The sequence below is a fragment of the Lutjanus erythropterus genome, chromosome 6 (assembly GCF_056507025.1).
Source record: "Lutjanus erythropterus isolate fLutEry1 chromosome 6, fLutEry1.hap2, whole genome shotgun sequence".
Classification (NCBI taxonomy): Eukaryota; Metazoa; Chordata; class Actinopteri; order Lutjaniformes; family Lutjanidae; genus Lutjanus; species Lutjanus erythropterus.
The window spans coordinates 7,242,519-7,267,100 of record NC_139322.1 but is presented as its reverse complement, the minus strand read 5'-3'; the positions used below and the strand labels follow the sequence as shown (position 1 = coordinate 7,267,100).

Genomic DNA, 24,582 nt, shown 5'->3' with positions numbered 1-24,582 from the left:
GACAATTGGAAAAATGCAAGGGAAGATAATTTCATCTGCATACAAATACAACACGGTGATCAACAAAAAAAATATTCCATACAAATTGCAGTATGTAAAATGTGCAGTTTGAAAATTGCAAATGGAGATGTAAAAACTTCCAATCTCATTTGACATTTGAAGTTGCGCAAAGAACAGTAAGTCGAAGTTAACATGGTTCATGAGCTAATGCTTAGCTAATGTTAGTTTACCAGCTAAACTCACTGTTACATTATGACTTGAAACTGATACAACAGGACTTGACTCTGGACTTGCCTGCCTTGACTTGGGTCTTGAGTGCACAGACTTGAGATTTACTTGTGACTTTCAAAACAATGACTTGGTCCCACCTCTGCCTGCTGACTTCAAGATGTTAGCATTGTCATTGTGAGCATGTCAGCATGCTGATGTTAGTATTTTTCCTCAAGTACAGCCTCACAGTGTTGTTTTACCAAATGGCTGACAAGGCCTTGAAAGGAGTAAAGGAGCACAAAGGTTCAAAAACATGAATAAAACTCAAACAATTATGAATATGAACATTGTACAGATATACGTGTCTTTTCTTGTAACTTTTGTATCATGTTCTATTGCATAATTGCAAAACAAAAACAAAAAGTAAACGAGTTGGCGTACCCACTTTCAAAATACAGAACAGAAAGTAGGCTAAAAACCAAAAAACCTAATGTGCATTTACTGTTTTGGTGGATCATTGATCAAGATTTGAACTTTTGCACAGCAGTGATGAAATGTGGTCAAATCCAAGACCGACCTTTCCCCCGCTAGTCAGTGTTTGGAGCACAGTTTCTATATGCGTTGCTGGTAATATCACTGTAATCACACTGTCAATAATGTTCCTCTTTGAGCGGCTCGGTTTGGATTTGGGGCATTTACGTTTGCCTCTGCTGGGAAAAGGTTGAGACTGTTTGGAGACCTTTGCCCCATATTTCTGGCTCCTTCTGCTTGAATGGACAGTCTGTCTCGGCAAGGGAGTACACCATGTTGTGGCTGTGGGGGTGTGAAAAGGGTTTACGGTGTGTGTAGATGTGAAAACTCTTTCAACAGGAGCTCAGGGGAGAAAAGGGTAAGTATACACTGGGTTTTTATGCAATACTTTAAAAAAATAAAGTGTAAAAATGAAAAGAAATGACACACACATAAGGATTGTGACTATTGACATTTAAAGGCTGAATTGCTGAGTGTATAATCTGCTATTTTCTTTAAATATAGTGTTTTAAATCAGCCATTTCCTGTTGTTTCCAGCTAAGCAAAAACAGGTGATTTCCAGCTTGTGATTCAGATTGTTTCACTAAAAACTGGCCACCTCCAGTTTGAACTTGTCTGCAAGGACATGTTTTGTATCCGTGGGCTTACTGTAATTTACTCTGTCTGGAACCTGCTGCTCTGTAGACATCATTCCTGGTAATCCTGGCTGTGTTAGACGGGTTGATGTGTCATCTAATCTACTGAAGAAGTACAGCTGGTAATTGGTTTGGAGGTTAGTTTTGATTAGGGAGACCCGGTCAGGTCACAGAATGAGGGACAAGGGGTTATTGTTCCTGTTATTGTTGTCATTATGGTGTTTGTTTAAATTTGTCTGTTAAATCAGCAAAATCAATTAAATTAATTAAAAAATACAATAGCTTGACATAATTTTGCAATCAATTATATATTCTTGAGTCGCTGTGAAGTTATTTTTTCCAAGTGGACAGAAAGAATGAAGACAAATAAATTGGAAGTGAAACAAATGCAGATTCTGTACAGGCTTTATTTATGAACACATCCCAGCGTAATACACAGACTAGATCAATATCTGTTGAATGCATCATTACAAAGCCACATACAGCAGGAGAGACACAAAGCAGACTGTGCAGAATGAACCACTTACAGTAAGAACAGTGAACAGAAACATGACATTTTCCACTCTAGCAGCTTGATGGCATGTGAGAACCATGAGTTGGCAAATTATGGACATACTTGTGGCATTCACACTGTTCACGATCTGTCAGTTTGAACATGTATCATGTTTTTGTTTGTTTTTATTGTCTTTATAGCTCTTTTTTAATCAATACCTTTTCTATTTATTTTTTAAAAAAAGAAGCAAATACTTTAGAAAAATGAGACAGAATGACAAACAATTAGTACAAGAAAAATAATAAAAAGTAACTGACATTTTCACCAGAATAGATTATACAATATGGCTTATTTGAAGCAGTAAGCATGCAGTTTTACATGTATTATATTGCGCTAACGGATAATATTTTACACATGATGAATCTTATTGCGTTGTGTATTTTCTTAAGCAACATGTAACCATGATCCTAATAAGCCTGGACACATGAGTTAAACTCTGCCTAATCCAAAACCAGGAGTTGTGATATAGTAAAGACTGTGTTCTCCGAGGTCAGGGACAGCTTCAGCACGAACGAGCTGGACGTTCAAGTGGAGCCCAGCAGCAGCTGAGCCCATCACATCCCTCTCTAAAAAGAGACAATCCCTGGAATACTGTCTGAACTGTCTGTCAGAACTGAAGTCTTCGCTTTGCGGCCGAGCTAAAGTGAGTCGTGTGCGTCTGAGTGTGTGTTTGTGTGCTTCTTTGTGGTTGTTGGTAAGCTCCGTATAGGCACTCTTTCCAAAAATAAAATGTCCCACACTGGCCGCGTGGATCTCGCAGACCGCTCGGGTCCGTCAGAGGATCAGCCGCCTCTCATTCTCAGCACCTGGGGGGACCTGCTGACACAAAACAGCTGCATGCTGAGTCAGCACAGAAACACCGACCTGCAGAGAGCAGAGACACACTCAGGGTGAGACAAACACACACACTAATATGGGTAAAACATATTGTCAAACAGCATGAAATTAAGACCTGCATCTGCTCGCAATTGTTTTATTTTGTATTATTAACCATTTATTCAATATTTACATACAGATTATAAATGCTAGATGGGAGCATTTCATGTTGTGTTGATTTTGGAGGCTCTTGTGAACAAAAGCAATAGTATTTCCACCATCAACACTACAAAATATAATGCCAAAAATAAAATTATCTCAGGGAAAATCTCCTGCCTAACAAACTGCTCACTGTGAAACGCCTGTTTCATCTGATTTCAAGGAGAATCCGACCCTGGTGCTCCTGCTGCTCCTCCAGACTGAGGGAGTGTTGACCTCCATCTACTTTACTGACTATTGATAAGTATCTCATACAACCCCACTATGAAAAATCTGAACTATCACTTTAAATGTTTATCTTCAAATGTGTTTTTTTTTTTTTTTTTAAATAATGATATATCCTTATTATTTGTGTGGAACTGAAAAGGACCTTTTACAGTTGTTTAATAAAGCTGTAATTCAAATGAAAGTACTACAGTGTACTTGATAATTATACGCAAATTCTGCGCAGAACCTACCAAGTAAAATGTGTTTTTCCATGTAAACTTCATGCAGCCTTCACATGACTGAGCAAACTCCGGTCTGCACAGGTTTCTGATTTTTACCATACCTGAAAGCAAAAGAGAAAGGTCAGTCCTGATGTAATGTCAGAAATTCGAAAAGTCACAACATCAAATGAAGTTTGTACAAACCCGTTGAGGTTGGCGGGCTCTGAGTGGTACACGTTCTTGCCCTGCTCAGCTATGGTGGGTGGGTGGGGCGCGCCGCACTGACTCTGCGTGGCCTTCAGCGTGTGGTAGTGACTCTTCACGTCAATGTGACTCATGGGCAGGGCCATGTGATTCGTCCCGTTTACTTTCCCGTTGACCTCCGCCGCCTTGGGGTCCAGCCTGTCTGGATCGAGACGTTTGCGTGTTTTTGTCGGGGAGGACACGTCGATCACCTTGATGTCGGGGATGCTGGCCTGCCTCAGGGCCAGCTCTGAGTGGGCCAGCTGCAGCTTCTTCATGTGGTTGATGGCTACAGCAGCATTGAAAGCTTGCTGTGGAGTGAACACAGACAGGAGGGTCAAAAAGACATCTGAGAGCTATGGAGTCAGATCAGTCTCAGTATTAATGAATGCATACAGAGGGATTCACACATGTAACTTAGGATTTATAATTAAATTACCCTCTTCACATAAATACTTACTCAATGCACACAAAAACAATTGTTGTATAAGAATAAAAAAATCAAGATATATAAAAAACAAGGATCACAAATGCACTTCTGATGCACACCAAATATTTTAAATAAATGTAAGAGTCACTACATTTGGATGTTGTTAAATTATTATATAGCAACTGTTAAACCTGTATTTCCAAATTAACAGTAGATTAACGCATTTTTTTTTCAAAAGGGAATTATCTCCAGCCAATCAGATGTCTCCTTCTGCTTCAGCCAATCACAAAAGTAAGTACAAATATAGGGACGTTCAAAGCACATTACAAGACATCATTCTGTTAACGATAAATTGTCATTTGCTCTGCATTTCTACATCATTCTTTCTCATTTGATGAATATTGGAAACAAATATGTACATATTTTGACTGAAAATTAACATACACTTCTAAAATCTTAATATAATACCATTAAGACTCTCATTAATAAAAACAATACACTTACAAAGATCACAACAATACACCTTTGTAAATGTCATAATTTAGCTGCATTACTGCCAAAAAGTCTATTTGTCGAAGTTCTTGCCATTTTGGAATGACAGAAGAGGTGACTAAAAAGCCCAGGATGTGCTTTTTTTAGGGGACAGTAGAACTCAAAAAACTACATGCATGGCATTTAAAATGAATATTATGTCCCCCACAATGAACAAATATGAATTGTAGATAAATATAAATCCCCAAAAACATTTGTGAAAACTTTTGTGTGCATTCAGTAATACTGACACTGATCTGATTCCATAGAATCAAGTTAAAACAGTTTACAGACTGAGATTGAGAGACTATTCTTCTGACCGTCCAGACAATAAATTCGTGAATCATCTTTGCTGCTGAAAAATCGAGTGCATTTTGTTTCCCTGGACGGTAAAAGCCCCACATCAGCCACCAGCAGCCTTGATTACAGAACAATATCTTATTAAACTGCCCTTAATCAGGAAGGATTTAGGTGGACACCCGATTAATCAACTATAAACTGCGGTTCCTTAATAAGCTTACCACATCAGAGCCAAGAAATCAGTGAGCACTGACCTTCCACTTGATCTTGGCGAAGTTCTTTTGGATCTGAACGCTGACAGAATAGTAGATGTCCTGGCTCCGGGCCGTCTTTCCGATTATCCTGGAAAAGAGATGACGGAAGAGAACGCTTATTTCAAGGTAGAAGTTAATCCTGGACCCATCTGTGTGACCTAACACTGTGAGGATACACTCCAAACACCTATTTCTGCCAGGAATGTGAGCATGAGTTTATAGTAGGGATGTAGTAATATACTGAATATCGCAATATTGCAGTACCATACTGGAATCTGACAATATACACCATGATATTACATGGTTAATTATTTTATTTTGTTAACTTTATTTTATAATAAAATGACTGCTACTGAGTGCTGCATAGTTTTTACTTTGCAAGTGTACATACATAACTCAAACTTTCACCGGCAAAGATAAGTCTTCTCAGTTTTTTGCACATGTTTAGGTCATGGCTGGCTACTTTTGTTGTATTTTATTAAAGAATGAAAGCTGAAACACTTAAAAAGTTTAAAAGAAAAACAAATTCTATATGAATAAAAAATGCTGCACACATCACATTTATTATTCGGAGTCTAAGATCAGAACTATGTCCATAGCAACGATCTGTTCTTCATAGCAACGGTCTGCTATACAGAAATAACAATCCAATCAGAATGGAGTATTTAACAAATATTGTGATAAATATCATGATAAATTATTAAATATTATTTTACCCTGAGTTTTTGGTATCATTACATCCCTAATTTGTAGTGTTACAAAGCTAAGGGTTATTATAAATTGCAGCGCCTTGTTCTGTTTGGGATTAGAACTACGCAGAAAAAAAACAATAATCCACAATTAAAGCGTTTAGATTAATATTACTTTTGAGACATGAAAATCACATATGGTACAGTACAGATGTTTTACTATGAAAAATAATTAAAAACAGTCAAGCTCTGCTCAAGAAATGCAACTATATTGCAGGGAGGTATTTACTTGTATTATAAAATGAGACAAAGATGAGACAACTGAACATTTTAAGTTTAACTTAAGGCATCGAAACCAGAATTTGTGACACAAGGCTGTTGACTGACACTCACCAGGGATGTCTGAGCGCCAAGTCAGTGGTGTAGCGCATGCTGGGATTCTTCTGCATCATGTTACGGATGAAATCTTTAGCTGCAGATGAAAAGATGACACACTCACATTAGGGCTCTGTGAGGGGGAATAAAGCAGCAGCAGCAGCAGGATATACAATATGATGTTCAGTGTAATTACCAGATTCAGAAATGTCATCCCAGAAGGGTGAGTCAAACTCATACTGAGCCTTCATGATCTTGGAGAACAGTCTTGACTCAGTTTCTTCATAAAAAGGAGGGTATCCACAGAGTCTGCAACACACAGGAAGCATTTATGATTGGAGCTGTAAGGAAATGTTCCACAATAAGGTGCACATTTATGTCCTAATGTGTGCAGGTAAACCGTATGTATAGTGGATGATCACTAGGTGGTGCTATGGTTCAATCACTGCATCATTATTCTATATGTAGGTAACTGTGTCATGCCACACTCATGACCTGCAGTGGCTTTTAATCTGAAAATCCTGCCGCTCAATAAAGGAAATCCTGGAGCTGATTTACAAATTTAGTCTAATTTTAAAAGCACAAAGTCACAGTGTCTTTTTTGCTTACAAGATGTAGGTGATAACTCCAATAGACCAGCAGTCCACTGCTTTGCTGTAGGGCTTCTGTGCCAAAACCTCAGGAGCTGAAAGAGATGAAAAAGAAGTCAAAGCTACACCAGTGATAACTCTAATTAAACCCACATGCAGGAAAACACTGGTATAAATATTACATGTTGTCTGTAATCCCCTCACTCAGTAAGCGTCTGTAAATCAGTTATCATACAGATGCGTTTCCTTACCTACGTATCCCGGGGTGCCACAAGCCGTCGACATGATGTCGTTGTCTACAATCTTGGAGAGGCCAAAATCGCTGATCATGACCTTGGAGTTCTCCTCTTGGCTGTAGTACAAGATGTTCTCTGGCTGCACAGGGACAAAGACAGGAGAGCTGTTCACACACTGACGTCCTCAATCAAGTGTTACTTCACCTGTGCTGGAACAGATTCTTAAATATTACATTTTCTGTAAAAGTACCACTGCTGGAAAAGGAGCTTTACCACTGAGAGGAAAGTAAAACTTACATCTAAGCACAAGGAGACTATCTGCTCATTAATGAGATTTAAATTTGCAGGAATAGTACTCTCATGTCTGCACAATAAATATGAATCTGCGCTGAATAGACAGTTAGCTTAACTTAAGTAGGTCTCTGAGAATGCATAGACTTTTTAAATATTTAGTATATATTTATTATTATTCTAACAAATCAGCAACTTAAGCATCAGATAAATAAAAAGAAATCAAATGCAATGTAACAGAGAAAAAGTAAATGTTTTATTACTCCTGTCCAAAATCCTGTAATGTGGCTTTATCCCAAAACAATTTTTGACACTTCAGTGTATCAAGTGTGTGGTTGTGTTATATTATTGATCCATACCTTGAGGTCACGGTGAACGATCCCGTTTTGGTGCAGATAGCTGACGGCCTGCAGCACCTGCTGGATCACGCTGCTGGCGTCCTTCTCCGAGTACACCCCCCGGTCCAGTATACGGTCAAAGAGCTCACCGCCTGAAACGCTGGGGAGGAGATACAGCAACCATCAGGATTTAATCTCAAATCCTATTTTAACGAGCTAATTTACTCATGTAAATGTTGATATAATGACTGAAAAACTCACAGCTCCATGACAAGATAGTAATGAGACTGACTTTCATAGAAATCCTCCATCCCAATGACATTCTCATGTTTGATCCTGTTAAAAATTAGAAGGTGCTTTCATTACTTTTATAATCCCACAATAAGAGCCTAAAGCTGATCAATGTGACCCCAACACACACACACACACACACACACACACACACACACACACACACACACACACACACACACACACACACACACACACACACACACACACACACACACACACACACACTGAACGACTACTGACAGAATATGAAATTTAAAAAAAATTCACCTTCTCAACACGGCGATCTCGTTCTCCAGATTGAGGTCTCTCTTCTGTTTTTTCTTCACACACTTCATGGCGAACATCTTTCCCGTCTTCTTCTCCTTCACCATATACACCTCTGAGAACGCCCCCCTGTTCATTAACACACACACACACACACACACACACACACACACACACACACACACACACACACACACACACACACGCAATGACTTATTAATGATGGAGTCACTGATTGCTCTGAAACATCACAGAAATAGATCAAGTCTCCCCCAGTGAGAGGAAATGAGTCGTCCTTCTTATTAGAACAGGGAATTGTTAATAAAATATGGAAACCTGAACAGCTCAGAGTTTTGGCACCTTATCGGGTCTGTTTTTCAATTTTTTCAGCCAATTAGGATGAATTTTTGCTTGCCTCGATTTCTTTATTTTGTTCAGATGTGTCAGATGTGACTCTGGTTGTGTTTTACAGCAGAAATAAGTTATTTGCAGGGCTTCAAATACATGAAAAACTTTAAAATTCAGAGAGTAGTAGTGTCAGCCTCATATGTCTGTATGGAGAAATGACAATTTTTATTTTTTATACAACTTCAGCACATTGTTGGGGTTTATTTTATCATAATAACCTTCTCAAAGTACAGTATCCCACTTATTACACTGTTATTTACTTAATTTGACACAAACTATTGATTAAAAAATGATTTTGTTGATTTAAAAATGATTAACGTCTCCCCCAGAGTCTACGATCAGGACTGTGTTCATAGAAACAGTCTGTTCTTCACAGCAACAGTCTGCTGTACAGACAGACCTTAGAATGATGTAATTGACCAAATCAGAATTAAGTATTTAACAAAGCCACTTAATAATATAATTTAACATCTAATTATTGTGATTTCCAGTACCACACTGTATGATATATTCAGTGACATATTGTGTAAACAAAGAAGACAGGAGAAAACTAGGGACAAATAAAAAAGCAAAATCCCAATCCAAAAGTGATAAATGAAAGACAATATAAAAAAAATAGCAGGCTATTGGATATGTATTTGTAAGACAAAGAGAAGAAAAGATGCAGGTTTTTTTCCTTTTTATGGAAAAGCAGGCAATTGGATTTTCTCTTAAATGTTTTTCTCTTCTTTTCTAAGTTATGAAAGTGCAGTAAGTCTTTGATCCAGTGACGTAACAGTGAGGTGAGTGTGCAGCTTTCAATTTAAGTAAAAGGAAGCAGCCAGTAAAGTAAGAAAAGTGATGCAGTCGGCTTCAGTCTTACGGGGCACCAAAGACGGCTACGAACGGACACGAGTCGAGAGTTTTGTTCAGGCGTTCTGAGGTCGTTTTAAAGATCAAACTTATTGAAGCTTATTGCAGAGCAAGAACGTGTGAGGATGATTAAAGAGAGGTGAGCTGAAGTAATTACATGAGAGACAAACATCTGGGAAGTATTTAGACAATTAGTTTGACATTTTAGGAAACAAACTTGGCTGCCAGTTTTCTCAACAGCTCTCTTATCTCCCCGATCAATTTAAAACTGGTGCAAGCAGGCGGTAATAGTCAGCTAGATATGTTAGTTAAACTTAAATTACTGATTTAAGACTCTTTTGTAGGATCAAGTGTACAGGACATTTTGAGAGTTTATTACCTTCAGACAGAACCAAGCAACATTTGATTCACGCTTTTTCTGTTTGAAAATTGTAATACCTTCAAAATTAGTAATACAATAAATCAAATATTGATTGAACATCAGCCGATATTCTTCATGCAGAATAATACTACAGAATGTAGAATATATACATAAACACATGATTTTGGTATCGATCCCTTAAAAGTGATTAAAACTTGTGACAAAAACATGTAACAGAGGCAGGATATTTTATAGTTTAACAATAAATGTTATTGTCCAAAATGTAATCAGGGCACCAAAAACAGTAAACTTTTATTTTTATTATTGAATCATTAGTAAGTATAAATCAGAAATTACACAAATAGAGGAAAATATTTGTATACATTAAACTCAAATTAAGAAAAAGAAACCAAAAAACACAGAAAATGCTGTCAACAAAACAAAACAAAGTATCTGCATTATGTAACTTTTAAAAATTTCCATATTGGATAACATATATAGCGATTCTGATGTAGGCTAATAAAGCTGTGATAAGCCAATATCAGGCCAATAATATCAGTAATTGATACATCAATCGGGCTCTATATATGTAAAAAACTTGAATCAAGCAAAAAGATCCAATATATGTAAAATTCTAGCTATAAAACTAAAAAATAATGTTCTGTTTTTAAAAAAGTTTTCTGATAGGTGCTTCTCAGACAACATATGCCTGTATCGATATTGACTGATATAGCTGTGAGAGATCAATATATCAAGTCAGACTCTCCTTTTTTGTAACTGTGTGTAATGACTTTGGATTTACAGTTTCATCATGTTATTTCTCTTTGTCTGTGATGGAAAGAGACAGAATTTCTTGGAGAGAACTAAAATAAACACACGGCAGAAATAGCAATATCAAGGGAGTCAATTAAGATCAGAGCTCTGTGGCTTAACTATTCACAGGTCAGAGGCTTATTATTCAACACTGTGCTGCTCTGCGTTCACGCTATCTTCAGCGCTGTCTGGGAATAGTTGTTCTACCTGCTGGATTAAGCCCTTTATCCCTGACGCAATGGAAAGCGGTGGCGGGGGCTGAGGCCTCGAGGCGCCGAGGTTAGAAACTGAGCGGCGGGGGGGAACAACAAGCTCCCGGGTCACAGACAGCAGGGTCAAGGTCTGTGGGCAGATGAGGGATTCTACGACCCTGACCTCTGTGTCTGGAAGGTGACGACACCGCTGACCCTGAAGGAATTTGCTCTCATGAAGACGCCTGCTGGAGCATCTGAGTGCCTGTAAGCGTGTTTACTCAACAGCACACAGCGAATCGTCACTGTTTTCAGTTTTAACACACATGTTCTGATAACAGGGTTTCTGCTGGTTGCAACAAGTTAAATTTAAGACTTTTTAAAAGAGCTTTTTAAGACCATTATTAATGCAATTTAAGACTAACAAACTATGACAAGTATGACTTTATATGTCTAAAGTCTAGAGTACATTTATTTGTTCATTTTATTCTTTATTTAACTTTTATTTAGGCAGGGAAAACCAACTATTTAAAATCATAAAACAATAATGCAGGAACTGTTTGTTTGTTATTAGCAATTAATTGTAATTTTTCTAATAAGTCATAATGTATGATTATTCTACAAGTGCCGTTAACTTGATTTATACTAGTCTTTTAATTTTACTTGCTTACACTAGTTTCCAGTACTTTTTGCCATCATATGTGCGTCATTCTACAATATTTACTTGCTTTTTTCTAAGTAGGTTGGTGGTAGTAATGCACAACTTAACACTGTTAAGTTCTTTTACTTCCTTTTCCCAAGGAAATTTTTTGAGTTGGCTGCTTGTTGGATTTTAGACTTTAACTCTCAGCGGACACATTGTAATAAGTGTACTGAGTCTTATTCAGAAGGAAGTGTCTGTCACACACATGCTCATACACACTGACTAATGCCAGCTCAGGAACAAGCTGCCCCCCCACAGCATCATCGCAGCACTTCACATCCCATCGCTCAACTGATTTCTCCTTGGTTACCACAGCTCATTTCCTTCCTCAGATCTCCTTGAAGCTTATTGCGACTCTCAAGAGAAATCATCAATCAAGCCCCAAACATTAATGATGCCACACAGACGGCGTCCTTTTTTTTTTTTTTTTTTTTTTAATGAAAAGACAAAGAGGCAATCAGAAATCACTGATGCACCAACTCGAGTGTGTAAGTTCGCAAGCTTGAAATCCAACAAAATGTTGACTAAATGAATTTGCTGTGTGCTTTTTGGGTCATTCTGGGAGTTAGATTTACCCCTGAAGAGGCCGTGTTCTGATTGCCTGGATACCATTAGGATGTTGTTTGTTTACACTAAATGTGATGAGGCCCAAAGGGGAAGGCTCCGTTTGGTTTTCTACGCAATCTCCCGTCCCTTCTGGATTCTCCTCTGTGGTCTTTTTTGTAATGGAAACATGAGGACATTAAAACCAAACCGTCCACCTGAGAATGGGCAAAACAGCTCAGAGGGATCGCTGTTGACACCTTCAACAGAAACGAAAGCAGTCCTGTGAAATCACCCTGCAGCTCAGACAGTTACAGGCTCTCTTTTGTTTTTTTGGACTCTAATACTTTTAGATGAAGCTGTGTGTCTTCTTCCTCTTTCTTCATAAAACCCCATGACTTGTGTCTTGGGAAATAAAGCTGATTGCTGCAAACTAATTGGACCACGTATTAGATCATGTCTTGCGTTCAGCGGGGGCCTCCTTCACAGTCCAATCACCGCTGATGTTTTCATCTAAAACCTCTCATCAGCCTCCTCAGCCCTCAACACGGAGCCGCTCTGTTTTCCAGCAACATGCTGACGTCTGGCAGAACTCTCACGCCTCTGATCTGCCGCTCTTCAGCCGCTCGCTAAACACTCGAGAGCACTACACAGAAGACTTCCTGATTATCAAGCTGACCTCGGAGAAATTGGGCCAACAGGAAAAGGCTCCCAAGCGAGCTGCAATGATCAGTCGATTCATTGATTAGCCGATCAAAAGAAAATTAGTTGCCTATTTTGATAATCAATTCATCACTTCAGGCATTTTTTCATGCAAAAATATCAAATATTTGCTTGTTCCAGCTTCTGAAATGTGAAGATTTGCAGCTTTTCTTTGTCATTCATGATAGTTGATGAAGAGTTTTGGGGTTTTGGACTGTTGGTTTGACAAAAGAAGCAATTTGAAAACGTCACTAAAGGCTCTAGGAAATTCTGATGAGCATTTTTCACATTTTTTTGGGTCATTTTATTAGATTGAAACAATTAAGCATGTATCAACAAGCTGCAAACCATTACTGAACTTTGAGATAAACTTGAAAATGCTCACCAGCTGCTGTTTGGTCAGTTTACTTGCCTTTGGGGCTGCAACCAATGATTAACATCATTACTGATTAAACAATTTGTTATTTTCCTTCATTTTTAAAATCTGTTTTCATCATGATTACCTTAATCGAAGTCCTGTTTTGTGTGACCAACAGTCAAAACCCCAAAAACGTTTAGTTTATTATCGCATTAGACAAAGGGACGTAACAAATCTTTCTGTATTTTTGCTTAGAAAAAGTAAATGATAGATTTATCTATTAAGTTTCTTTCTCAAGGTGTAAATATAATTTATAATGATTATATAACAAGGTTGCACAAAGAAAAGAAAGTTTCAGTCCCTTCATGCAACACACATATATAACAGGTATACAGATTAAATTAAAGTCAGAATAGAATAAGATAAGATGTATAATAAAATAAACCAGAACAATATGTGCAGGAGGGTAGATTTCTGTTGTTACTGGTGATCTTGTTGTCAGTACTTTTTTGTTCTAATTTAGTAATAAATTCCTTATTTGTTCATACACTACTGGTTTCACTTGACTCTGTTTCTCTGTATTTAAGTTATTGTCGCATCCCTCAGACTTGTAAAACCAGGTATCAAAAACAGGTGTTTATTATTATTCTGTCAATAAACTAAAAGATTTTAATGACTAACTGTTGCAGCTGTAATCGCTTTCTAATCAGATTTTTAGATTTTCTTCACTTTTTTGTGAGCAGAATTAACATTTAAAGCAATTTAAAGTAAACAACGTGTTGTTAACGATGTGCTTTTTTTTTTTATGAATGAATGGCTAAGCTGATAGTTAGACACCATCAGGACAGTCAGACTAACCCTCTAACAGTCAGAGTGTATTGTTGTCTAAGACCTCAGCAAAGTAGGCCCTCCTCATGTCAATCCAATCAAACCAGTAATCAGATATCCTCCAACTCAAACGGCATGTTCAGGGCACATAGTCACGCCACGGCCACGGCGAGTCAGGACGGGAGTTTTACTGTAGCTGCCCTCAGAATCACTAAAGTAAAACATCCAGCAGTCCAAAATATTCCCCGAGGGATTGAGAAATACAGGAAGAAACTCCTATGGAGAAACTTGAAAGCTCAATAAATATTAAGATTTGACCATCCTGGGTGTGATATGCCTCCTCTGCTGATCTGTTGAGGTTTCTTCCATTTTGTTTCTCATTTCAGGCTTTTCTGGAGAGTTTTTTCTGATCTTAATTGATGATCTAAGGACAGTGGTGCTATATGCTTCAAAGACTATACAGCCCCTTGATGCAAATTTGTGATTTATGATAATATGAAAAAAAAATATGTTAATTAATGGTGCTCTCTTATACAGAATAAAATGTACTTACGATCCCAGCTCCTCCATGATGTCAAAAATCTCCTGGATGTTTTCGGTGTTCTTCTTCCACACATAGTCAGCCTCCTGACGACCCATGTCTGCAGACGCTTCGGCGGGGAGTTCTTTTAAAAGTAAGGAGAAGGAAAAGACTTGAAGAGTAGATCTCAACAACAATAACAATCCCGTCTTAATGTCCAGACACCCTCATCATCATAATCATAAAGATAAAGTCCTCTGAGATTATTGAGGAGTCCTGAGAAGGCGGCTGACGTGTCTGCTGCGCTGCTCAGACTGTCTGCAGGACTGAGGACGAGCAGATGACACAGACAGACATGAGTCTTTGTCTGGCAGACAAAAGGTTAGCGCACTAATCTGAGCTGTAACTGGCAGCTGAAGGTAGGAAGCAGCGCCAGGACTGGCCTGTACAGACTGTATCAGGGCCAGATGATGCTGTATGACACTGCAGTGAGTGAATTAGGCTGAACAATCGCAAACAAGCGGAAAAACAAGGGGAACCTGCTGGTTTTTTCCTCCACATTTATTTGCTTTTATCAAACTGCTAACAAATTATTAAAATAGCTGTCTGCAGAACTCCAATGTTGTGTCAGACTGATTTTTATTTTTATTTACTGAGCATGCTTTCATGTCTGCTTTGCATATTTTAATACGTGTCAAACAATAAAACACACTGATTTTTTTAGTCCATGTTTTCTATTAAGATTATGATCCTGCACTTATTGTTTTGGAAGTGTGTGTGCTGCATGTTTAAACAGAACTTGACAGTATATACGACAAACAATGAATCATTTTATAATTTTAATCTGTTTTTTAGGGTGACTTTCTAACATCTGTCCAGGGACTACAAATTCAAATTAAAAATAACCTCTTGCATACTTCTGGCATATTTAATGTTTATCAATGTGCACTGTTAAATAAGACAAGTACAAGTACAACAAGTACAATTCTGAAATATTTTCATGTTATGCTACTTTCCACTTCTTCTCCACTAAACTGTGAAGGCAAATATTGTACTTTTTACTCTATTACATTTATTTTGAAGCTTTAGTTGGAAGTTACTTTACAATTATTATTATTATTATTATTATTATTATTATTATTACAAGATATTAAGTAAATCAACTAATAAATTATTAAAGAATCAATAATTCTAATGTAATAATATACATGATTCTGTAATGAGCCACTCTGCACAGGGTAATGAGTAAATTCCCATTTTGTATTTTGATGCTTTGTACTTTTACTTCAGTTTGTACTTTTACTTCAGTTTACTTCAGTATTGCCACCTTTACTTAAATGAAGGACTTCTTTCCCCAGTGTTAGAGAGTTGTGAGAAATGACTTATCCAATAAAACCAAAAGGGACTCAGGAGCATTAGGAGCACTTTAAATCATCAGGTCACCCAATTTGGTTTCCTGCTCCCTTTTCTCTTATATAAGGGATTAACTCCTGATCTGGAGACCTGGACTTGTGTCACAGGTATAAATACCGGATCAAAGTCTCAAATAAATAACTTCAAATGCAGAAGAAATTTCTTAATACCTGTCCATAGAGATGTAATGATTTATCGCACTTGAAAGAATGTGTTAAAGTTTATTTAATATTTATTTTATATTTAATAATATATTTGACCTAACATGCTTCTGCTTTATTTCTTTAATAAAACCTAATAAAAGTTGAAGCCATGACCTAAACTTGTGCTAAAAACTGAAAAAAATGTATTTGGCAAAAGCAATGCAGCGATCACTAGCACTCCTTTTACACAATACAATAAAAATAATAAAATAAAATTATTACATCACCATAAATATCGTGACAGTCTGGTATCCAGACATTGTTTTAATTGTGATATTCAATATATTGTCACATCCCTACCTGTTAAATATACAGTATAGAATCTAACAGAAGAGGAAGAGTTTTTATTTTAATCAATCCCACTTCATACATATGTTTCTCTGTAATTTTCTTTCCCCACACTGATACAAACAATGAGCTCTGAGGGTCCTGCACTTTTTATCCCCTCTGTTGTTCTCTGGCTTCCCCTGCAGTCATTACTCCTTTCACCGCTGCATTGTGTTGTTATTCAGCAGAGCAGGTCAGAAAACATGAGGCTCAGCAGCTGGAGCTCAACAACAACAACCGATCTCACTTTCACGCAGAGGAACCCACTAAATGCTTGAGAACGTTTCCAAACCCGCAAACAGCGATGCAAAACTAAAAGTGCACGTTCAAAAACCTGCAGCAGCGACGCACATTTTCACCGCACTGACTTTTCTACGCGAGTCCTGGTCTTCCCTCATCTGCAGGTTTACAGTCGAGTACGCGTTCCGTGACGCAAGAACATCCGTCAGTGAATGGTAACATAATAACAGCTGCAAACGGCGTGACGGGGAGCGAAGAGGCCGGCTGATCTGATGGTAACTGACGGTGGACGCGGCCAGCAGCGAGACCGAGTTGGCTGCGGCATCCGCGGAAAGACTCTGCGGCAAAATGATCAGATATTAAGATCAAGATCGAACCACACACACAACACAGCCGGAGCAATGACACTGCCAGATACAAGTGACTCACAATCTGACTCATCATACTGAATGAAAACGCAGCAACACTCAAAACTGACCAAATTACGCACAGAATACAAATTAGGCACAACTGGCCCTCGATTCTGGACCGCAAAGAAACAAACAAAATAAAATAAAACAAAGCGAAATATAAAATAAGATAATAAAATAAAGTAAAATAAAAACAAGATAAAGTAAGCATCAATTATCCAAGTAATTCAGGTTCATTCATTCACTGGGCAGCAGACTTCTTACCTAGAGCCTGTGCGCTGGAGGAGCTCCTCTCTGACTCTCCTGGCAGCCACTCGCCGAGCTCTGGACAGATTACTTTGTCTGGGACCGAACAAGTACCTGTTGTCAAGTCAGAGATTACATCCATGGAGAGAGGAGAAGGGAGGAGGAGGGGAGGAGAGGGGGAGGGAGGGGAGGAGCTGACAGGCTCACAGGTGCTCATTGAGACACAGATTCCAGATTAGATTGAGCTGCAGCATCATTCATCTTTTCACACGGTTACAGGTTCACACGGAGGGAAATCGGCGCGCCTTGCGCAAAAAGCAGCGGCTTTTATAAAAAAAAAAAAAAAAAAAAAAAAAAAAAAACCCGACACGATTCATTCAAAACGGCTCCTTCGGTGTGCACGCGCATGCACAAGTGCGCGCGCATGCCCTTCTCAGCACCGGTAGAAGTGGAGCTACAGTTTCTGAAATGAAGGGTCAGCGGTGATTTACGGCGCTCAGGATATCAGCAGTGATGGAAAGAGTACTGAAAATCTGTACTCAAGTACAAGTACTGCTACACTGCTCAAATATTACTCGATTACAAGTAAAAGTACTGGTGTTAGACATGTACTTAAGTAAAAGTACAAAGTATTTGTCGCAAAAACTACTCAGAGTATTAGTTACTTCTCCCTTGCAACTACAGCTGCAAATTTTGTGCATTTTTCTTTTTTGCATATTTTTTTCCTCATTTAAGTCAAAGTTATCAACAAATGTCTCTGCCAGATGTTAATTAAGGTGGAGTTACTGCCTTGTCTATTGATTAAACAGCCATGAATACATTCCTAATTGGTTAAATTCATAATGGTAATTAATTAATCGATTAATGATTAATCATTAGTATCCATACTCTGCTGCAGCAGTGTTTTGTTTTGTTTTTTGTTTTCATTGACCTGTTTGTGATCAGATCACCTGATCGGCTTCTTAAATGCAGATTAAAGGTTTGGATATTAATTGAAAGTGTACTCTGTAGTCAATTATGATATTAAAAGTAACTAAGATTACATCTTATAATGCACACTCAAGTAAGAGTAAAAATACAGACTTGAAAATCTACTCATAAAAATACAAGTAACCCCAAGAATTTGTAATTAGTTACTTCCACCCCTGATTGTGACTAATGGCTTAATTAATAGTTACTGTCCCAATAAAAAGTATTTCTCTGGAAGATGTTTTATAGTCTCACAACATTGTAAGTAGTTACATTTAATGTGGCTCTTTTTGACAATGAAAACTAGAAAAAAACATTTAATATAGAATTGAAAACTAAAAAAAAATAAATGCATACTTGTTTGCATAAGTATTCACCTCATCCAGATCAATATTTGGTAAATAGAACTTAAGCAGCATTATACAGCAGCATATTGCTGAAACACCAGAACAAGAAAATTTTATTATTATCACATTATACATTAAAACTTTATTGTTTTAACAATTTCAGTTTATAGTGAGATATTTTCACATATAACATACAAACTTATTACATCATGACAAACTTTGTTTACTGTGACGCTTACATGACGCTTTGTTTGTTTTTACATTGTAAGCAGATACTGATCCATTTCTCTTTTTCTGGTCTGGTGACAATATGCTCCCATAGAAATTAAAACATTGAGTTCTGTTTTACCAAATAAGTGACTTTCATAGATGATTTAGGCGTTCTGAATATTTATGCAAACATGTTTGATATTAAAACATGAAAACTTTCATTTAAATTTATATTGAATACTTATCCAGGCATTGTAATAATTAATGATGTATAGATCAGTCAATAATAGGTTTGTAAAAAATCCCTTTTGATGGTGTTTATCCTTTACATTTTGGCAAAAATTGAGTTATAAATGCTGCTAAAGGGTTTTTTAAAAAAAATCATAAAATCTACAGTTGTTAGTAAATGTACAAGCCAGTATTTTTAGTATTAAGTTACCTGGTGATAAGGAGAAAACAAACAAAACAAAGCAAGTGTTTAGCTAGAAGTGGATGAAAACCATCTAAAGATATTTTCATTACCTGGCAACCCAAAAGGTGCTCCTATTAATGGGTTATTAATGATCTATAAAACACTATAAAAGGGACATGCGGTATTAGAAAGTGGTGCAGATCACATCACACCCAAGCAGACATTTTGCACGTGGGGCACAGACTGATCATCGCAGCATTAGACAGAAAGTGTGTCACAGTCTGCACCGTAGTCTTCAGAGGTGACCTTTAACAGGCTTATATATAATCTGCATCAGGTGCTCATTTCACCTGCCACACATGGAGCTGCACATGGAGCTGCACAGTGCAGTGACTCAAGACAAGCTGGTGATAACACTGGTCACCTCCTCTGATCATGTGTTTACTGCACACAGAGAGCGGAGACATAACAAGTCTGCTGCTCGCGCCATGCAAAATAAATTACACACAGTTATTTCTAATCACAACGTGCAGCTACGGGCATGTCTGTGATAAAAATAAAAACGTGATGCTATGATTTGATCTGCCATTAAAAGCTGCAGTGTTTGCCAGGATGAGTTTCATAGCTTCACAGTGCAGCTAATCTGAGTTTTAGGTGTGTGCTGTAAATGGAGAGACAGAATATCAATAGCTGGACTGGCTCATCATGTTGTCATGGATACCACTGGTTCAAGAGGCTCATGGTCATCTTCGATTTCAGGTGGATTTTTTTTTTTTTTTTTAGAGCCACAATGGGCTGAAGTCTTGTCCAATCAGGTGAGAAGTGATCAGACCTGCAGCAAGCTTGTGTAATGAGAGTGCGTCAGGTTGGATGGTGGATGTCAAGAACAACTGAGTACCGACAAGAGCTATCCAAAGTGTTCCCAGCGCCAGGTAGTATTTTTTATACTATTGTGTTGGTTTTTAAATGCAGTGCTGCCTGAGGGGTCAAAGGTCACAGGCATTCAATGTTGGTTTTTGTCCTTGCCTCCTGCTTGCAGAGATTTCTTAGTATTCTCTAAATCTGTTAATGATGGTATAGATTGTAGATGGTGAAATCCCTAAATTCCTGTATATTTTGTGTTGTTTGTGTTGTTCTTATAGCTGAATTCCACCAGGCGCGGCTGCGTCACGTCAGCCGGAGCTGATCGCAATCATTCTACACAAAGCTTGTCACTCCATCAGCAGCGCCTCGGCGCGTCCCAGAAGCAGCTCAAATACGCACCAAGTCTATTTTTGACGGATGCCACATCAGTTAGCACAGAGCAGATTGAACTGGCAGGAAATCAGACATAGAAAAGGCAGGGAGAATCCAGGTAATTTTCAAAATAAAAGACCCCGTGCAGACTCACGATCATAAAGACAGACAGAAAGGAAACTATTTAAACACCTTGCCTTCTTATCCATGGTAGAAGCATAAAGGGCAAGGAAAGATGACCTAATCAACAAAATGTGAGAGAGTAAACCTAATCAGGCAGGTAAAAGGCCTCTGAGACACTGCTGGTGGGGTTTGCAGCCGCACAGAGGACGGATCAGAACTGTGGTGCAGATGTGCCATGTTTGGTGGAATCAACCGGTTAAGCCGTTGGACTGTTGGTGGTGGTGAACCTCCCACATCCAAGCTTATGAACGACTGCACCTTTCAAGGACGCCTCTCTAACAGCCAATCATGATACTGCCACCTGTTACCAATTACCCTGTTCACCTGTGGAACGTTCCACATGAATGTTTTTTAACATTCCACAACTTTCTCAGTCTTTTGTTGACTTTGTCCTGACATTTCTGGACTGTGTTGCAGAAATGAAATTTATAACCTGTGTATATCTATAAAAAACAATTAAGGTTATTGGTTTGAACATTGAATATCTTGTCTTTGCACTACATTCATTTGAATATAGGTAAAAAAAAAAAAAAAGTGCAAATCATTGCATTTTGTTTTTATTAAGATTTTTATCCAATTGTTTTGGAATGGAGTTTGTACCTTTTGTAAGGTTTATCAAAAACTGCCACCACAAAAAGGTTCTGGAACTTACGGTTATAAATGTGCACAAAAAAATACTATGCTGCTGCTGCTTTCAGTTGCACTTGAGATTAGTTCTGGACAGAACGGACACGTGCACACGCACACACACACACACACACACACGATCCAATGCATCTCCTCCTCCACACTTATACTTAGAAGAGATATTATGAAAGGGGCCTGCATAATGAGTACTTAACTTGTACAGTAAGAGTATTTCTACATTGTAGTGATACAGTAACTGATACTTCCACTGAGGGACCTGAATCCTCCCTTCAGTGTCGTGTCTGCAGAAGCTGACAAAGCACGGACACCCAGCCTGACTCATGTTACCTTACATCACCAACAGGCTTACAAGAGAAACATCAGGATCACTTTGAACTTTTAAGCCGCGTCAGTGGGATTATGCAACACCGCAGCTTCATTTATGTCACTAAAGAGAAGTAGAACAAAGCTCTCTAGTCTCCTCAGAGGAACAAAACAAAACAATTAATACTACCTCGGCCTCTTAAGATCCATTGTGCCTAAATGAAGGGTCAGTGGGATTTACACTAAAGGGATCAGGTAGCGTTCGATGCCCAGTATAACCTGTAACTGAAGCAGCTCTCAGCTCTAACAGAAGACTTTTACACTCATCACATCCCAAAACATCAAATCAGGATTTAAGGCAACAATAAAAAGGAGTTATGGTGATGCGTTTATAAAGTGTTATATAAGTTAATTAAATTGGTTCTAAAAGCGTTCGTTGCTCACATAACCTGAGATTAAACTGAAGTCAGTGCTCGCATGAAACTAGTGACCCATGTTTGATACGTGAACACAATCAAAATTATATAAAGTAATTCATCACTGCTCCATAAAAAAAAAAGGATTATTTTTTCTTCTCTTTGTGTTAAAGAGTGTTATACAGTAAACATTTATAATCATGTGGGCAGTTTCACTGCAATTATCTACTGTAATTATTCACCTTCATTTCAGAACATCCAGAGATGGTGCTCGTCCTCCACGCTTCTTCCTCCGTTAGATCATGAGGTCTGGAAAATATTTGCAGTTAGTCAAACAGACGCAAGTGTTAAAATGAGGATATTTCAGAGGTTAAAACAATAGACGATTTTCTATGTGGGTGATTTGATAGTGCCCACACACATTATTTTCAAAAATAGCTGTCTGTAATTGTTTTACAGATCATGTCCTCAAAATGTGTAAAGGTAACTTATTATTCAGCATGTTATTTTTATCCAGTGGTGTGCTATTAAAAACATACACAAAGACTTCTTCTCTAAAGGACAGTGACGCCTGTTTAAACAGTCAAGTAGCTTTTTGTACATGCTGACTTTTTGAAAGATTTTTTTTAGGTTGCAGGATTTATTTTTAATATTTCACTTACTTTCTTAACTTATTTCATCCCAGGTGGCACATAAGGCTTAAAAAATCCTCTCCCCTGGCCTACTGCTCTCTCAGTCAGAGGTTCTCAATTTTTTTCTCAGTCAAAGACCACTTATGAGATAAAAACAAAAGAACTGGGGACCCCCTCACCTATGTATCTTGTAATAATCTGACATAAGTTATTATTGAAACTTGTACTTAGTTATGTGAAAGACCAACAAGAGAAAGACCAACAAGAGAAATGTAAAGAGAAGATTAACCAGTCTAACATGAATGGATGACACGGGGGTTCCTGGACTCATATTTGAGAACCACGGCCCTCGATAACAGGTCACAGTCTCTGGACTGTGTACAAGCAAAACAAATAAATGAAATAAAACCCAAACACTAAGTAAAATAGTCAAATGTGTGGATTTAGTGGCATCCAGCAGTGAGCTTGCAGATTGCAAACAAGTGTGAAGGAGAATCTCAGTGTCCATGAAACTCAAACAGAAAAGACCGTCTCTGGACACTGGACATCTTTGTTTTACCTCAAACATCTAGAGTTAAAATGCTGCTTAAACATTGATTCATCAGAAACAAAATTCAATATAGGCAACAACCTAACACTGTACGAGGGAATTCTGCTTCATGACTTTTACTTTTAAAATGCATTTTACTGATAAAACTTTTACTTAAACAACAGTTTGAAAACAGGACTTTAAATTATAGTGGAGTCATTTTACAATATGACATTGCTAGATTTTAGTGTTAAAACTAACTTTTTGTAGCTAATTCCAAGAAATTTCACATTTTGAAGTGTGTTTCTTTTACTTGTTTATTCATCGTTATGTTTCGTCTCTTTTTGTGCTTTCTGTCTTGTGCTTGTTTTTTATTTATGTTGCTGTCTTGGACTGGACTCCCCAGAAAGAGAGATTCCTAACCTCAATGGGACTCTACTGGTTAACAGACCAGTCTGTAGGATTGTAGACTGCCATCTTGCCTCACACCCCATTAAAAGTGTGTAGGAGAACATACAGTGAACGAGAAAAAAATGCAAAAGGCCAAATCTAGAGCCAGTGGAATTCTGCTCAATAGGTACTTTTACTGATAATACTTTTTTACTTTTATTTAAGTAACCTTTTGAAAGCAGGGCTAGTGTCGAGTATTTGTATTTAGTGGAAAACCTTTTAGCCTCAAATGACAGTGAATCACAGCAACCTGCACTTCCTGTAACACAACTCTTTCTAAGGTAACAAAAACATATTGATTCAGGTGATTATACACTGTGACGATTCCATCAACCATCAACACCATGAAGTGTTAGTGATGTTCCTTTTCATTTTAAATAAATCACTAAACACTAGTTTTTGGTTAAACATGTTTATTGGTTTCCTTGATTTATTTAATGACTATGTTTCCAATTTGAGTGCACGCATTTTGGTTAACATCTAGCGGTCATTGTTCTTTGCAGAGATTTTGAGTTGCTAATGATGTTTGATACCTGTTTCCTTTGTTCTCCACATGCTGCTTAAAAAATGGCTGGTCAAAAGGGGAGGCGGCGCTTCAGGTGGCCCTTTATCCTGGAGCACAGGAAGTGGAAGGTGCCAACTCCCAGGGCTGAGCAGGGGAGCTCTGAATTACAGGGACTTAAATCAAAGCAGCATGTGGACATTTCTTTGGGGTTTTGGGTGTTATTGGTATTAATTATTTGTAAGTGTTGAAGATATTTGGTCTTTACTGGTAGTTGGGTTTGTTTTGGGTTTTAAATGGTATGAAGTTAAGGTTTCCCCCCTTAATTTTCTATGTAGGCTAGCCCATGTGTATATATACCCCTTTTTTTGTGTCATTCAGGAGGTCAGGTTTGTTCAGT

General features: G+C 37.9%; 1 protein-coding gene across 2 annotated transcripts; it reads right to left on the bottom strand.

Annotated features, from left to right (window-relative positions):
• Positions 1–1,763: 1,763 nt before the first annotated feature.
• On the bottom strand, positions 1,764–22,409 carry camk1gb (calcium/calmodulin-dependent protein kinase IGb). Of its 2 annotated transcripts, XM_084720393.1 has the most exons (13): positions 22,312–22,409; positions 17,364–17,459; positions 14,540–14,651; positions 8,231–8,356; positions 7,931–8,005; positions 7,691–7,829; positions 7,056–7,179; positions 6,824–6,899; positions 6,411–6,523; positions 6,233–6,311; positions 5,151–5,238; positions 3,423–3,946; positions 1,764–2,793 (listed from the first exon to the last, which is right to left on the bottom strand). In XM_084720393.1, exons 3-12 carry the CDS (start codon positions 14,623–14,625, stop codon positions 3,506–3,508), a joined length of 1,347 nt encoding a protein of 448 aa, XP_084576519.1. In that variant the 5' UTR covers positions 14,626–14,651; positions 17,364–17,459; positions 22,312–22,409; the 3' UTR covers positions 1,764–2,793; positions 3,423–3,505. The 2 variants fall into 2 exon arrangements, with proteins under 2 accessions (XP_084576519.1, XP_084576518.1); XM_084720392.1 differs by lacking the exon at positions 22,312–22,409 and having other exon boundaries at positions 17,364–17,832.
• Positions 22,410–24,582: the final 2,173 nt, after the last annotated feature.

What these genes read in the sequence shown, in the direction of transcription:
- camk1gb (XM_084720392.1), bottom strand. Translation starts at nt 17,562, where the DNA reads ATGAGCACCTGTGAGCCTGTCAGCTCCTCCCCTCCCTCCCCCTCTCCT. An exon ending in ATCATGGAGGAGCTGGGATC is followed by an intron (nt 8,357 to 14,539) that starts GTAAGTACATTT and finishes GTTAATGAACAG; the next exon opens with GGGGGCGTTCTCAGAGGTGT. An exon ending in TTGGCGCTCAGACATCCCTG is followed by an intron (nt 5,239 to 6,232) that starts GTGAGTGTCAGT and finishes TCTCTTTTCCAG; the next exon opens with GATAATCGGAAAGACGGCCC.